The 16,317-nt window shown below is 43.4% G+C and overlaps 1 protein-coding gene across 3 annotated transcripts in view; it reads left to right on the top strand.

Annotated features, from left to right (window-relative positions):
* The first annotated feature begins 6,958 nt into the window (after nt 1-6,958).
* PLOD2 (procollagen-lysine,2-oxoglutarate 5-dioxygenase 2) overlaps nt 6,959-16,317 on the top strand; it is an 85,930-nt gene continuing 76,571 nt past the window's right edge. Inside the window, exon 1 of one of the 3 annotated variants that reach the window (XM_079156406.1) lies at nt 6,959-7,537. In XM_079156406.1, the coding sequence (XP_079012532.1) occupies nt 7,414-7,537 (124 nt within the window). In that variant the 5' untranslated portion in view covers nt 6,959-7,413. The remainder of the gene's footprint in view (nt 7,538-16,317) is intronic. The other 2 variants (XM_079156405.1, XM_079156407.1) reach the window with 2 other exon arrangements.

The following is a 16,317-nucleotide window of genomic DNA, read 5'->3' as shown; positions in this document are numbered from 1 at the left end:
AAAAGGAGACAAGGAGATTTTTCAACTTTTGTGACTGGTTTTGGGCAATTTCAGGTATGAGGCTAGTTTGCAACTTTGATATGTTTTGAATGAGGCAAAAAACTATAATTGTTTTCAATATTTCAATCATTTAAGTATAATATTTGTTATTTTTAATTTTTCAAACTGAAGAATTCAAATGAGGTATTAAAGTAATTGATTTCATAATATTTTCCATTTGTAGATTTAAAAATTTTTAAGAAAAATAATTCTTAAACACTTGTACTTTAAATGATTATTTTATGTTTTATAGTCCATACCTTTTTTTTGGTATATAGTAATTAACTTTGCACCTAAATAGTGTTTTTTAAATTTATTTCAGGATAAAATTGATGTTAATTATCTCTAATGGGATATTTTAAAGAATCATATTAATGCCTGGAAAAAGATAAAAGGGCCCACACACATAAAAAAGTAACACTATAGCAGTAATTAAGAAAAACACTGTGATTGAGTAAAGATAAATTAGAGGGCAGTTTCCAGATGACTACCCTCTGGCTCTAGCATGGCGGGGTGATCATGTTAGATAACTTCACAAAATACAATGCCCACAGGGAGCCCATAGCCCTTCTCACAGGCAGGAAGCAAAAGGTCTACATGATCACTAGGGCACACTTCAAACAGGTGGGAGCGGCTCTGTGCATTGTGATCTGTGCCTGTAATGTAGAAAAATTACACCTGAGGCAAAACAAGCCTTCCGGAACCCTGCAACAGGAATACTCCAGGGAGGCAGCACAGACTTCTGAGGTGGTTCACGCTGACTTGGCAAGGCGTGGCAGCTTGGTCAATGCCCTGCTTTCTCTTTTGGTCCACCCTTTAAATTTCCCTCCCTTTCAGTTCTATTGCAAAAGTATTTCCTTCGGTGTATGCCACAGAATGCACATCCCAGATTTTAGGAATGATGGATGAAACAAGGGTTTGCACTTTAATCACATCTATCCAAATAACGTCCAGTTCCACAAGACAAAAACCTTTCAATTTATTATTTTAATCCTCTTTGCTTTTTTAAATAAAAATATTGTAGTTCCTTTATATATATATATTTTTTAATGTAATGGATCTTTGTGTTTTTTGCAGTTAGGGTTGTGCCTCATTTCAGGTTAGCACCCTGGGAGAAATCACCAAGTGGCATTATATACTATTATTTAAAACTCAAAGTGTTCTGGTTAAATCAAATACTAGTAACCAACATTCATTAAATTCGGTTTGCCCATAACCAGCTCTGCCAGAATAAGGATGATCTGAACGAGTAGACCATCAGCCCCAGAGACACCCCAAAGGCAGGAGGTAAGATAGGGTAAAAGCAGGAGGTCTTGAAAGGGTTCAGAGAAACACAGGACTCCATTCTCTAGAAATTCAGCTGAAGTATAAGGAGAGATCTCAGACTGAGATGAATTAAGCTATCAGACAGGGATCCAAGATAGTGACTAAGATACTTGAGCTAAGGTGTGTAAGGAAGTGCTCAGTCACAAGGGAATTAAGTAGGATCCCTTTATTAGAAAGTGAACACAGAATGTACCCGGGGCTGGCTCAGGAAGGTCCAGTTCTGGGCTGAGCCCTGGAATTACTCATCAGAGAGACTCCTTATATTCTCAAGACTAATGGAAAGGATTGGTTCTAGATTCCAGAAGTCAGACAATCCAGTTTAAATAGGGGTCTGTTATGTATACCATTTTTGAGATTTACAAAAAAGGGATTATAAGAGTTACAAAACAAAGTGAAGAAGTGAGTACTTATTCAGGATAATAAAGAAAATCTAATCATTACTGGATCCCTGGAACTCAGGTCCTTTTTTCTTAGATCTCTATAGGTAGTTTCTGAGAAAAGCTTTCTTAATGATGCTTTCTGATTACAACCTGGCTTCCTTTCCGACACAAGGCATTGTACAACTCCCAACCTCTCCTAACAGTCACAGGGCTCTGACTGACACTTGAGCTTCATTAGTTTCAGGGGGAACAAACCTCCAGGCAGCACTCAAACAGGACCATGAGAAACCGTGAAAGCAGAGAGCCAAGAAGAAATCATAAGAAACTATTATTGAACAAGAAAATGTGGACAGAGCGCAGTGGTTAATTACGATGAATGCCATTCTGGTGTTATCTATGTCAACAAATATGTGGCAGCGTGGAACTTTAGTGAAACATGCTTGAAAAACTGAATGCAGACACCACAAATGTCTGCCCCTGACCCTGGCGGGTGAGTCACCAGCCCAGACGGTTCCGTCCCAATCATCTCAGCTCCTTGCAAAACATCTGCTAGAATCATCTTCAGAGTCCCTGTGCACTATCTGGCTCTCTGTGTGATCCTGGCCTGCTCTTTTTATTTGAACTTGGCTGAGCTTCGTTTTACATCTGACATCATTTTTCTAGGTACATGCATTTCACAACTCACATCTACGTAGGGAAGATTCCAGATGAGCATGCTAGCATGAATAAACATATAATCAAGGTTAAAAAAAAAAAAGCCATATTTAGTCTAGAAGTGTTAAAGGAGAACCAGGATTTATGTTTGCTTTTGTGTGTGTGTGTGTGTGTGTGTGTGTGTGTGTGAGCTTATTTTTTCCCAAAGACAATCACCCAGAAACCACAGGAGTAAAAACTCAGAAGAAAACGTACACTCCTGTGATAAGTAACTGAATTTGTAGATGAAGAAATGTATTTGGCTGTTCTCGTGTTACCGTCTTCATACTGGATTTGTTTGAAAGGATGTCAGACCTAGAAATAGTCACCTGGTAAATCATTCCCTTCAAATTACAGCTTAAGGAATTTGAAGAGAAAACTGCTGGGGCTCACGGAAGATGCTACAAACCTGTCACATATAAAGGGCAGCTGCAGCTTTGCGGCAACTTGATCACCCTAAAATTAGACCGGCCGCACCCTGACACAGGCAGGAGAGGCCTGATTTAGACGGTAGGGTGGCCGCGGGAAGACTCTGCTGCACAGGGTGCACCCTGCCTCATCCCCCGTCCAGAGTTTGGATGTTCACCCTGTGTTCCTAATGCTAAACATCCATGACCTTCTCCCAGGCTTCTCCCTATTCCCAAGGCTCCCATCCCATCCATTTCACTTAGTTTTCCCCTCTGTGTCCACCCCTGTGACTGTTACATGCGTTCTTTAAGTATTCCTGTTCATTCCCCAGCAAATATTCATTGAATAAATATTCTGACATTTTTTCTCATACGCCCACATTCAAACCATAAATTTTGTTGGCTGTTACATTGAAACCTCCCTAGAAATGGCTAGAAGCTGATTAAAGTCACCATCTCTTGGCTGCACCATGGTACTAGCCTTCAAATTGGTCTTCGGGCTTTGGGTATCATTTTCCCATCCCTCCTCTAACCTGGCAGATGGAATCTGATCCCCTTCAAACCCTACTTCAGAGTCTGCTGCTACTCTGCTCACTACCACCTGAAAGGTTTTCAATTCATTCAGAGCAAAGCACAAAAGTTACTAAAGGACTGTCTTCGTGCCTCTTTGCCCCTCTTCTGCGTTTGCCTCTTGGGCTTCATCCCCTCCTGTTCTTACCCACAGTCCCTGGACCCCCTTGCTCTCTTGCCTTTTACAACACCCCAGATATGTTCTGGCTGCAGGGTCTTCGCACATCCTCAGAAGACTGCCTGGAACACACTCCCCACAGAGCAAACCACCTCTTTCTCACCACGTCCTTGCTTGAGTATCATCCTCTCGATGGGGTCTCCCAGGGCCCTTTAATTAAGGTTTCAGTCTACCTCCTCTTTCTTGGTCCTTTCTATTTGTCTTTACTGATTCACTTTCTGTGTATAACTCATTACCATGTATCTTTATTAACTTTTCTTCACCGGAGAGTAAATGCTCCATAAAGAGAGTTTTTTTTTTTTTTTCTTTTCTCTGATATGTACGGAAGTGTTGAATCAACTGTCACAGAGGAGAGAGATTTGCTAAAAGGATTCAGAGAGCATGATGGAGGACACTTAACCCCTCTCAGGTGGGGCAGGATCCTCTAACAGGGCAGTAGCAGTGGTGCGGGCTTGGGAGATGCTGGTCTGATGAGGGAGGAGGAGAGGCTCCTGGGCCTTTCCTACACAGAGGAGTAGTGTGAACAAAGACCTGGCGGCTCAGCAGCTGCTGCTGGTGGTCCTCTCATTTCTCTACCCGCCTCACCACTTCTGAGTCAGCCAACCTGGCTTCTCTTGATCAAGACCTGCACCATCATGGAAGGACTGCTATCCCTCCAGCAAAGCAGGCTGCCAATGCCTAGGAATGCCTGGGGATTATGAGTGCGCCTGAGCCCTAAAACCAATGACCAATTGGTCTTGGGGTATATAGGCTCCAGTTCTCTTGCTCCCTGGGCAGGCTACTTATGAGAAAGGATCTGCACGTCATTTCTATGGGACTAAGCTCCAGGCACCGCATTAGAGTTACAGATGCCTCCAGTACTGGCTATCTTCCCTTTCCTGTGTCACTTCACCTTGCTAACATTTTTTTCCTTTAAAATCCCACAAACTGCTGTTCCTTGAATCTTGGCTCTGGTTGGCCTCTGGAGGAACCCATATGAAGACACTGAATCCTACCCAACTCTAGAGACTAAGGACAGCGAAGAATTAGAGAGATAAGAAAGTAAACCAGATTGATTGGGTACAGCATCTAGAAAAAGATGATTTCGTTTCGCAGTGAAAGAATCTGAATGCTAGGAATTTTCAATTGTTCCTAAATACTTAATGAAACATTTGAGTTTGGAGGTGAAGTAATCAAAGGGATAACTGAGTAGAGGGAGCTCATTGAGCTAGCTGTTGCATACGGTGGTACTGTGTTGGGGGAAGGCACAGTGTACAGGGTGGGCTGCCATCTAGAGAAGAACCCAAGAGGCACCCCTGGGGTACATTCAGGAGTGCATTAGTTAGTGAGGTGATAGTGAGAATAAAAAGAAAGAGATGGAGATAAAATGTGAAGGGGAAAAAATGACAGGATTAGAGTCCAGCTGTGTGAGTTGGCAGATGTTTGGGTGTGGGGGGCAGAAAAAGTTTTTTTTAAGTCTGAAGTCAGATGAGTTATAGAGCAGAGTTATAGAGCAGCAGTATCATTAACTAAGATGAAGAAGTTGGGAACGGGCTCGGGCTCTGGTTCCGTGAGTTAAAGACACGGTGTGTTTCTGCCAGTGGAACATCCAAGTAGAACTGTTCCACAGACGGCTGGGCAGGGAATTTTATAAGAAGGCAGGAAGGATTTGGTTTCAGAATCTGGGCACTTTCAGAGGACCATTGAAGCATCTGGCTATTTAGAAAATCCCAAGGAAGCACTTGCTGTACACAAGCCTTGGAGTCCTGACCTTGTGATTCTTAACAGAGAAAAAGGAATGTCATAGTAACCTGCAATAACAGGCGCCCTGTTACAGTAAGAACACAGGCACCGGTGCATGGGCAAAGAGGGAGTGTGGGAGGCAGAAACCCAGGTTCAGCCATGCATGTGCCTGAAGATACTGGGGAACCCAAGAATCAAAAGTGAAGTTCAAGCAATTTGGCAGGGACAGATGCGGAATTCTGGAGATTCGGTCAAATGTCCAGCTGTTCCTACTAAGATACTGGGACTCTGAAGACGGACAGTTTTCTGCTCATTTTTATGTAGCCGCACTTGCTACCCAGTGAAGGATGTTATTAAGGAAACCGTCCCTCAACATTTTCTTCTTCAGACTAAGTAACCTTTATGACATTTCTCTCACAGGTCAAACTTTCCATTTCTATAATTATTTCTACTCTTCTCTGAACTTTCTCCAATTTTCCTTGTCTTTTAAAAAACTAAAACTTCAAAACCCAGTAATAACTGGCTTAGTTCTGGGTACAAGAAATTATTCTTCATCTAAAATGTCACGCCCAGACCAGGTTTCTTAACAGGTCTTACTACCTGCTTTTTAATTTTTTTTCCCTTTTTTTCTTTTTCACCCTCTTCTCCCTCCCTCTCCCTTCCCCCTCCCTCTCCCCCTGCTGTACTGAGACGCTGGGCCTCCTGCTTGCATATGCTCTACCATTTGGCTGCAACGCCAGACAGCCACTTGACTTTCAATCTGTCATTGGGTACTTATGCTATCGTAATAGAATACTGGTTTTAGACAAAATGTGATCACAATGGGAAAATATCTTTTTCAAAAATTTTTTTGTTTCAATTTCAAAGGCTCCGAGTTAGAATGGGTGTTGGCTTCAGAGTGTGTTTTTCCAAGTTTCTGGAAGCGTTAGGTGGAAGATTCTAGAATTTTACGACTTGCTCTTTTCTCCCATGTAATAGCTTGTGGCACGAATGTATGAGGGGCAGTTATCAAATTTTTGCTATAATCTGTACTTTTGCCTCTGCTCACTTCAACAATTTGAACCCTGGGCTGTCTAAAACGTGAGGGAAGAGAGAAAAGAAGTAATCTAGTTAGACATTAAGCAAAACTGTAAGCAATGGGGGAGGCGCTGCGGAGCCGGCAGCCGGCTCCCGACTACATCTTGGGGAGTACTTTTCCATGTGGACTGGACGGAGATCTTGTAGGGAACAGCCCCAGGTTACACACGCTGGGCTCCGATTCCGCAGGATTTACAAGCCTCATTACTGGAAAGAGTCTCCGGCTCTCGTGGCCCTAGCGGCGGAGGAAGAAATGTTCGCTGGACAATAAAAACTTTCTGTTTAACAGAGTTAACACAGGAACACGGCCTTTCCCTTACAGGGTGCTGAAACCCACCCTCTGAGCTAAAGGGTCGGGGGACCCATTTCCAAGGCTTAGAGCCTGGCACGATCCCCTTCGGCTTAGATCGCAGGGCATCTGCTGTCCCTCTGGCTGCGGGGCGCATGCAGGTCCCCCGAGGAGCAGATGCTCAGCCTCCGGGCTGCGGTGGAAGGTTCTGGAGCGCAGGCAGCCCAGAGGATGCGGAAGGGGGGCGCTGCCTGCCAGCCCGACTCCGGGCGGCTCCTCCCCCTCCAGCCCACTCGCAGACCAAAGTACAAGGTCCTCTGTTCCAGCCCGCGGCGCTGCGTGAGCCGCCACACGTAGCCGCAGACAGCTCCCTAAATAGGGTCCGACCTGAGCACACATCCCAGACGTGGGGCCGGGGGGCCAGCGCCAGCGACCGCAGCGGCGGCGGGTCAGCGGGCGGCCAATAGCCAGGGCGCGGCCCGCCCTGTCGCCTCCCCCTCGGGGAGTCTATAAGGCCCGGCGCCCGCGGCTGCGCGCCTCCGCCTCGCCTGGCCCGGTCCGCTCGCTCCCCGCCTGGGCTGCGGCCGCCGCGCGTGCTCCTCTCGCCCGACCGCTCGGGTCCGCAATCTCCAACCTCGGGCTGGCCAGGGGGTCTCTGGGTTCTCGCGAGAAGTGCGCAGCTGCGGGGCCGAGGGGGTGCGGGAGCCGGCGCGGGCCCTCCAGGGGCGGAAGATGGGGAGGTGCGCCGGGAAGCCCCAGCTGCTGCTGCTGCTGCTGCTGCTGCTGGCGCTTGTCCTCCACCCCTGGAGTCCTTGCCTTGGTGCCAACTCCGAGGAGCCCGCCAGCATCCCGGCAGGTGAGCATCCCCGGAGTCCGCCGCTGTCCCCAGGGGCCGGGTCGGATGGGTAGTTCATTCATCTTCCCGCCCTTTTCACGGGCTTGCAAGGTGAGTAGGGGAGGACCTGTCTCTCCTGCCCTGCACTGCCAAGGTGAGTGGGTGGGCTGACCCTCCTCCCAAGCACAGCTGAAGCAGTCCCCAGAAATGGGCTCGGGAGGCGCTGGTGCCCGCGCAAGTGTGGGAACACCCACCCTCGTCGACTCCCGGAGTTTCTCTGTAAACTGAGCACGCCAGATTTTGCTTCAGAGTACGTTGGGGTTGTCTTTTGGTTCTTGGGATCACTGGACACCAACACCTTACCTGCTTCTTTTCAGGAGTTGGCATGCTTTATCTGGACCAGGCAGTACCGCTTTGTGACCTAAACAGGGGGCTCAGTGTAGTTTCTGATTGATGGTGACACATTCCTTCCAGTGCCCCAGGAAGCTGCCGGTAACACCTACCTCTTGCCAAAATCAACGCTCAGAAACCTTGGTGGTTTTCTGTAAGGCTTCCCAGCTAGCTACTCAGCACCTCCAGGAGGCAGCTTTCCTCCTTTGGGATTTGGGGAGGAGGCTGAGGACGTAGTTTCTCCCCTTTAACACCCTTATCCCAAGCCCTGGCTGTTACTTGTGTTCAGAAGCTGAAACGGCAGCGAGGAGTGTACTTAAGTTCATGTAAAACAAAACATTTTAACATTTAGCCAAGAGATACTCAGCACATGTTTGTCTAAACACTCTTCTGCTGCATTTGCTGCAAAGGAGAAATCCTTGGCGTTTCCCACTTATGTGCTTTTCTCTTGGACTCTCTGAAACTGGATATTGCATTGAGATGAACTTCTGAGATACTCTTTTTTTTTTTTTTTTTGGCCGGGGGAATCACTTTGGCATCTTTTTACCCCCTTAAGTTAATTGGGTGTTTTTTTTTTTTTTTTTTGCTTGAGCTTTCCATAAGCCTGAGGACAGACATTTTAACTTCAAGGTTGTTTAGAAAGTGACACTTGGTGGAAAGAAAACTCAAGCGGACTAATCTGCCTATCTTTCTACATTTACCTGGAACAGTGCTGGCTTTGTTAGCTGCAGAAAGGTGGAATTCAGGTGAATTTCTGTCAGTTACAGAACCCTTTCCTTTCTGTAAGGAATACTGATGGTTTAGAAAGGATATTTGAACTTGTCTGAGTCCTCTAAATTTGAACTTACTTTTGTCATAGTTTCAAAAATATTCCACTTAAGCACAATATCTAGAAAATAGACAATGGTGCTTTCAGCAAACAGAAATGAACACGGAACATCAAAATAAAAAAGGTTAGAAAACTTTCCCAGAAACTTTTTTTTTTGTTTTTGCCTGAAACACCCTAGGAAACTTTTATGGGGAAAAAAATAGCCACCAGGGCTTTGTTATTTTTAGAGGAGCCTCTTCAGCCCCCTGTTATTTCATTCCGTCTATTACCAGCACATTTACTTTCTACAGGACCTTCCTTTTGTAGTTGCCTTTATAGTCAAAATCCGCTTCTTATGCATTCTGTCTTTTAAATTTCATGAAGTTGGACAGTCAACTTTTAATGGATTGTAACATCAGAGAAAGAGAATTTCAGATATGAATGTTTTCCTCAGCAAAAGACTAAATAAAATTCAAGGAATGGTTACTTAGTAGCTGGGCACAGGGAATTCAGTTATGGACTAAATGTGGGAAAATGTTAATTTATAATAGATGGAGCCAGGAGTAATCAATTTGATTACCAACTATTGTATTAGAGTTTCTTATAAGTTATGTGGTAAGTTCCTAAATGCAAAAGATATGATATTTGATGACGTGACCAGAATCATGGACTGTGGTCTATTTTATCCCTTAGACATTACAAATGAAATTACTATATGAATACCAAACTTTTCCTTAGGATTCTAAGTTGTCCTAGATTAATAGTGAGTATTTAGATGACTTCTCATCTCTAATCCTCTATATGTGTCAGTATATCCCAGCTAGTTATTAAGAAATGGGCTAAATCAAAATTTCTTGGCCCTTTTGAGATTTTGAGCCAGGAACTTCTTCTTGGGGGCTGATCTTTCCAGTTTAGTGTGTTCTGCCCACTCGATGCCAATAGTATCCACTTCTGAATCTGAGATCAAAAAATATTTCAAAACAAAAAATGAACAAATGTCTCCTGAAGAACAAAATGGTCCAGGCTTGAGAATCACTGGACTAGATTAATCTATGTATTTGAAGCAATGCAGAATGATAGTGTTACTGGAGTGATAACAACAACTTTTTTTTTTTTTGAGACTTGGTCTCCCTCTGTTGCTCAGGCTGGCCTCAAATTCCTGAGCTCGAGTGACCATCCACTTCAGCTTCATAAGTAGTACCACCGAACCTGGCAGCAATTCTTTTTCAAGAACAAATATTTATAGTCATTTTCCATTTTTCCACTGTGCTAGGGAACACAGTGTTTGCTTCCCATTTATCCATTTTTGGAGTAAAGCTTTTCCCAGCTTTGGTGCCATGTGTTGATCAGAGTGTTGAGAACTCTGCTTTGTGTTTCATCTTCCGAGAGTTCAGCTGTGAACTGTGTTGCTGCCCTTTTTGGTTGTCCCTTAATTTTTAGCATGGGGAGAATCTGAACAAGATTTCAGTTAAAAGCAATCATTTTCTCCTAGGATTTTCTTTTTTTTTTTTTTTTTTCACGATACTGGAAATTGAATCTAGGAGTGCTCTACCACTAAGCCTCATCCTCAGCCCTTTTCCTTTTCCATTTAGAGAAAGGGTCTGTGTGAGTTACCTTAGGGCCTCCTTAAGTTGCTAACAGTGGCCCGAATTTGAGATCCTCCTGCCTCAGCCTCCCAAATAGCTGGGACTGCTGGCATATGCCATCACCCCCAACTTCTCCTAGAATCATTTATAGGAACATTTATAGAAAATGTGTGTGAAAAATATTTCCTTATGAAAGCTTTCCCAGGTAGAACTCTTAATTCATCAGTGTCAATAAATCAGGTTGAGGCCCTGATTTATTTCCCCTACACTCTGTGTTCTAGAGGAGAGTAGTAGGGGATGAATGTATTCTGGCCAAATTCTTTGCAACCAGGTCTCCAGACCTGGATCAAGATTTGTTTGTGCTTTCTGTGGCACCTTGACTGTTTTATGATCTAAATTGGGTAGATACCAAGTTCTGGGCAAACATGAAGGAAATGTTTTCAGATGTTTCTGTCAAGGCTAGTATTTTTCAACCACGTTCATTTATAAGCTCTTTAATTTACTGTGGTACATTCGAGGAGGACAGGAAAGTTTTGTCCCTATCTACTGATGCAAACCAGCAATTTACAGGGTGGAGAGGGAAAGAGCAATGTTCTGGGGAAACTGCTGGAAGGGGAAGAGAGAGGTTGCCCCTGGGGTACTGTCTGTGCCTCTTCTTGAAATCCTACCCATTGTTAAGTCTGGCTCCTAGGGAATTCTTCCCCTGGCTTTTGTTTGGCTCTCTTTCTTTCTAGATTCTTAATAAAGTTGGTTTATATAAGTCAAACCTGCTTTGTGTTCTGGGTGTTGTTGAAGAGTTGTAAGTTTTTTGACATAAGGGCTGATTTTGATTCATTTTTAGGCTCTTTACAATGTCTGCCCTGTTCTTTGCCACAGAGAGATTCTCGGTTCATGTGTGTTGAACCTAGGCCTCATTCTGAGAATTCTGGAAAGTGGCATGCAGTCCATGAGGTGACTAGTTGCCCCCTTTTCCAGGACTGTAACTAACTTTTCTCTCTCCCGAGGGACTCAGATACTGCCATGACCTAGCAACTTCACTGAAAGACCAGGCAGGCTCTTGTTTCTGAGCTGCAGTTGGCAGTTCTTCTCCCGGCTTACTTGATAGAAGGGGGCACCTGTGCTATTGCTTTCAGGTGCTTGGGTGCCATAGTCCTTTCTTATCGCTGGTGAAATGGAGACTTGGAATGCCACATCACTCGTTCATGATCACACAGCTGGAAAGCAGTAGAAGAGGGGCTGGTGAGGTTTCTGCGGCCTGTTCTCCTGTCCTTCCTGACCTCATTGCTGTTCTGTTGGACTCTTAGGACCTAAGGGAGAGAAAGAGGGACAGGGCATCAGTGGCTTATAGAGGCAAAGGAATGCTCTGCTGAAAGAGGAAGCACATGATTTGTAGGTTTATGTAGATACAGGGGAAGGAATAGGGTTAACGGCCTGTTGCAGAGAGGGCCCGAGGCCAGGAGACAGACTATGCCCACAGCCAGCTACTGTTTTGTTTTTGTTTTTTTGACCCTTCTTATATTGAACTCAGGACAGAAACTCAGAGGCACTTTACCACTGAGCTACATCACCAGCCCATTTTATTTTTTTATTTTGAGACAGGGTCTCACTAAGTTGCTCCGGCTGTCCTTGAACTTGTGGTTCCCCTGCCTGGGCCTCTGGAGTCTGGGATTACAGGAGTACGTCATAATGCCTAGCTGCTAGCTACCTGTTTTTATATGGCCTGTGGGCTAACAGTGATTTTTACATTTTAAAATAGTTGAGAGGTATCAAAAGAAAATTATATGAAATTACAGTGGCATGCTGTGGAATTAGTCTTTACGGGCACATACACGTTCATAGGCTTGTCGGCTGTGTGTGGCTTCATGAGTGCTTTTGGGAGGGGTCTGTGTGTGGCCTGCAGAGTCCACACGCTGGCTGTCTTGCCCTGTGCAGGGAGCTGTGCTGGCCTTGCTGTAGAAGGTGATGGTCCCTCTTACTCCGTGACTCGGGCAGATCTGCTGCTCTGTTGGAAAGAGCTGGGCTTTGGACAGTAGCAGCTGGCTCTGGGCATGTCCAAGGCCTGTTTTTCATTTTAGACTTTGCCAGTGATTCCTTTGGTGTTCCGAATTCAAACATAGAGCTTCTCTGTTACATCATTTTAAACACAGCACTGGAAGCTAACTAGATATGTTCTTTAGTGTAATGGTGTTCACATGGTCAAAAATAAATAAAATACTCTCATAGCCAATGGGAAGGACCATGTCTATTTCTTCCCCAGAGTTTGTGTATTTTCTATAAATTCGTTCCCAAAACTTGGTTATAAGTTCATGACTGGGCTCCTCAGAGGAAATAATTAGCACATTTATCTATCAGCACTTTTATTCTTCTTTAATTATCACTGTAAATCGGGCTAAATTGAAAAATTGGTGGCTTTTAAAGTGACATGATCTTTTAAAATTTTGTTTGCATTTACTGTGGTGGGCTTATCTGACTAAACTAAACTTAGTAAAATTAATTTTCTTAGCTATTGCAATTGTAGTTGTCAAAAAATAGCTACTCGTAGTAGTAGAATAGACAGTGTGCTACAATTTCTTGTCTCTGTTACTACCTTAACTCATGTGGCAGATCATTCTATGTGTATGACACAAGACAAAAGCTTAAATTGAGCAATTTTACAGGTGTCTTATAAAATTTCACAGATTTTTATAGGTGCTCTTTGTGTAGGATGACGGCCAAGGTGCAGTCTGGGTTTGTAGTGGGGAGAGCTTTTATACAGAGGATGCCCTTCATGAGTTTAAAATACAGTAACTTCAAGTAAGTTGAATGTTTCTCATTCAGGATGATTTTCTTAAAAATTACAATTGAAGGGATATAAAAAAAGGAAAGATTTCCATTACATATTTTCTTGTGTGTCAAAAGAGGGCAAACTACTTTGGTTAATAATTGTAGTTTTCTAAAACGTAAACCTCCATATTTAAAAAGAAAACATTAATTCAGGTTAGAGCATTTGCATTTTTAGTTATGAGTTGACTTTTAAGTTTTTAAAGTCATGGTTATAGAACCAAGTATTAGCATACTGTAGCAGTTTTAGGAAATCCTTTCCTGTTCATATTGACTTGACCTAGGGATGTGTCCCCCGCTACCCCCTCTTCTTAAAATTTTCTTAAAGGAGATGTGATCAAGAAAATGCTTAATTTGTGAGTTTGGAAATACAGCTTATGTTTAGTATTATATTCTGCCATATGACATTTGTTTTAAAGTTTTGTTTATTTAGGTTTAGAGTTAAATTCTGTGCAACCAGGGAATAATGGAGAAGGAGCTGGTGGGCAGGCTTTTCTTGTCAAGTGCAGTCAACAGTGAAAAAGATTTCTTCTTCTTCTTTTTTCCCACCACCCTATTTGATTATCTCTCTTCTCATGAAAGTATCAGTCTTACGCAAGTTTCTGAGTAACACGGGCACCCCTAGCTCTCTCCAAGACAGAGCTGAGTATACTGTCTTCTCCTTTTGGGTTGAGGGCTTCTAATGCTGGAGAACCATAATCAAAAATCTTCACTAGAAACGCAAATAAATACATAAATAAAACTTGAATACCATTCCAATAACATGATTGTTGCTGTAAATTTCTCTAAAAAAACTGTGAACACAAATAAGGGTTTTTGTAAACATACAGCCAATAACAAGGGGCTGGACCTGGGGGGTGGTCAGGAAAGTGTTTCTAACAAACCTGGGAGAGTTGCTAAACTTTGCCAGAGTTAAAATTAAACTCATGAGTTATACTGATGGTTTATTGATTTTCATATTGTTTTTGTTATTTTGGATGCAGAAGACATCCTGGTGTTTATTGTGTGAGCTTATTTTCTTTAGCTTGTTATATTCACAGGTTTTTAAGAGGAATTCCCCATTTGCTTTCCAGTTACTGCCAAGTTACTTCAGAGTTCCTTCCAAAAGGCACAAGAGGAGAGAGTTTTCTCCCCTGACTTTAATGCCATGGTCCTACTCCTGTGCCTTGGACAAGTAAAAATTCTTTATGGGATGAAAGTTCTCGAAGCATATACAGTCGATTGCTTTCTCTGCTATAGCCCGTCCATCCCAGGCAGTCAGGTGTGAAGCAGAGATGTTGGCCATGCTTCATGCCACACAGCTCGACCCTCCCACAGACTCAACAAGTAGACAGTTAGGTGGATGCTTGCAGTCCTAGCTTCCTGATGTTGGGACATGATTCTAGCGGGGAAAGGCAGACCATCGGAAGCTTTCTTTCTTCATTCCAGAGCCCCAGCGGACAGTGCCCCACCAGCAAGTCTGTCATTGACTACTCTGTTTTAATTGGTCTGAAGCCCTGACTCTCCTGGGACTTTAGGGTGCTAATTGCTTCGAGTAGCTGCAAACGTGGTAATGAGGGAACGAATTATTTTTAGGTATTTTAAATGCATTCTCTAACAGAGTCTCTTAACGCTGAAACCTTTCCTTCTGAGTTCTAGCAGTATGCTCCATACATCAGAAGCTATCTCATTTCAAAAACCAAATTCTACAATTATAAAATTTAAATCTTAAAAAAAAAAAAAAAAAAAAAAAAAGAAGAAGAAGGAACTGGCCAGCAGTTTGCAGGCGAGCTAAGTGACCTCCCTGACTCAATCTCCTGGAAAAGTGTGGCAGAGTCCTGCAGAGGGGAGTGGGGCTCCGGTGGGGTTTTTCCAGTCAGTCCTGGGCCGGCTGTGAGGCCCCTTGTCTCCAGAGGTCCCTTCTCCAGCTCCAGCCATGCTGCTCCTTCCTGGCCTTCAGCTGGCACCAGCCCCATGACCAGAACGCCCCCCTCATCCAGGCCCTCCGAAATTCCTTGCAGCCACATCTAGAGAAGGACAGTTCTCCTTTTCTTCTTAGTTCAGTGTAGACGAGGTTGGAATTTTTAAACAGTGACTTTACTAGGTAACCAAGAGCAAAACAAAACAAAACCCAAATTGGAAAATCACCAAAGCAAAGAAATGAACAGACTTACCAAGTAGACAGACACAGTTCCTACTCTTTCCTGACCTCAGTACCATTTGAGCCGCACAGTCCTGGAACATTTTTGGGGGTCCATAAATTTTGTGCCCTTGGCTAGTTTTCCTTCACTCCTTCTTCTCACTCCTACTCTTCCCACAGATTTTTTTTTTTTTTTTTTTTTGTATTAAGGATTGAACCCAGGGGTGCTTAATCACTGAGCCACATCTCTAGCACTTTTTTATATTTTATTTTGAGAAAGGGTCTCTCTGAGTTTCTTAGGGCTCACTAAATTGCTGAGGATGGCTTTGAACTTGCAATCATTCTCTCTCAGCCTCCAAGCCACTGGAATTAGAGGAGTGCATCACCAGGACTGGCTTTTTTTTTTTTTTTTAAATACACACAGATAGCTCATTTCCATAGTTGGATCCTATTGAGGTCTCTGGGTAGATAAGGGCTACTAGATGGACTGTATTTTTGTAATTTCTTGGGATCAATAGCATGACCCTTGCCATGCACTCCATTTAAGCACTCCATTTTCCTGAGTAGGTGAAAGTTTTTATGTTTTGCCCAACTTTTTTGTTGTTGTTGGTAGTGCTGGGGATTGAACCCAGGGCTTGAACATGCTTGGTAAGTACTCTACCACTGAGCAACATCCCCAGCCCTTTTAATTTGTCTATTTTTGTTTTAAGACAGGGTCTTACTAAGCTCCCCAGGCTGGCCTAGAACTTGGAATTCTTCTGCCTCAGCCTCCTGAGTAGCTGGGATTAGAGGCATGTACCACCATATCTGACTCTGTAACTCCTTTTGGATTGCTTTCAGTTTTGGTTCTGAGTATGAATTTGTAATTGCTTTTGCAAATCTATATAATTTAATGAACCCACATTTATTTTCAATTAACTAAGCATGAAAAGTTCTTCCCTAATACATTTTTTGAAGAGGTAACCAACAGTACAGTAACTATTTTGATGCAAATGTATGCAAAAAGTAATTTCCATTGTATAATACACTCAAGTGTGACAATTAATATTTAAACTTTTGAGTATCGAATGACCAGTCT

Source organism: Sciurus vulgaris (genome assembly GCF_902686455.1).
Source record: "Sciurus vulgaris genome assembly, chromosome: 10".
Taxonomy (NCBI): domain Eukaryota; kingdom Metazoa; phylum Chordata; class Mammalia; order Rodentia; family Sciuridae; genus Sciurus; species Sciurus vulgaris.
This window is presented reverse-complemented; position numbering and strand designations above follow the sequence as displayed.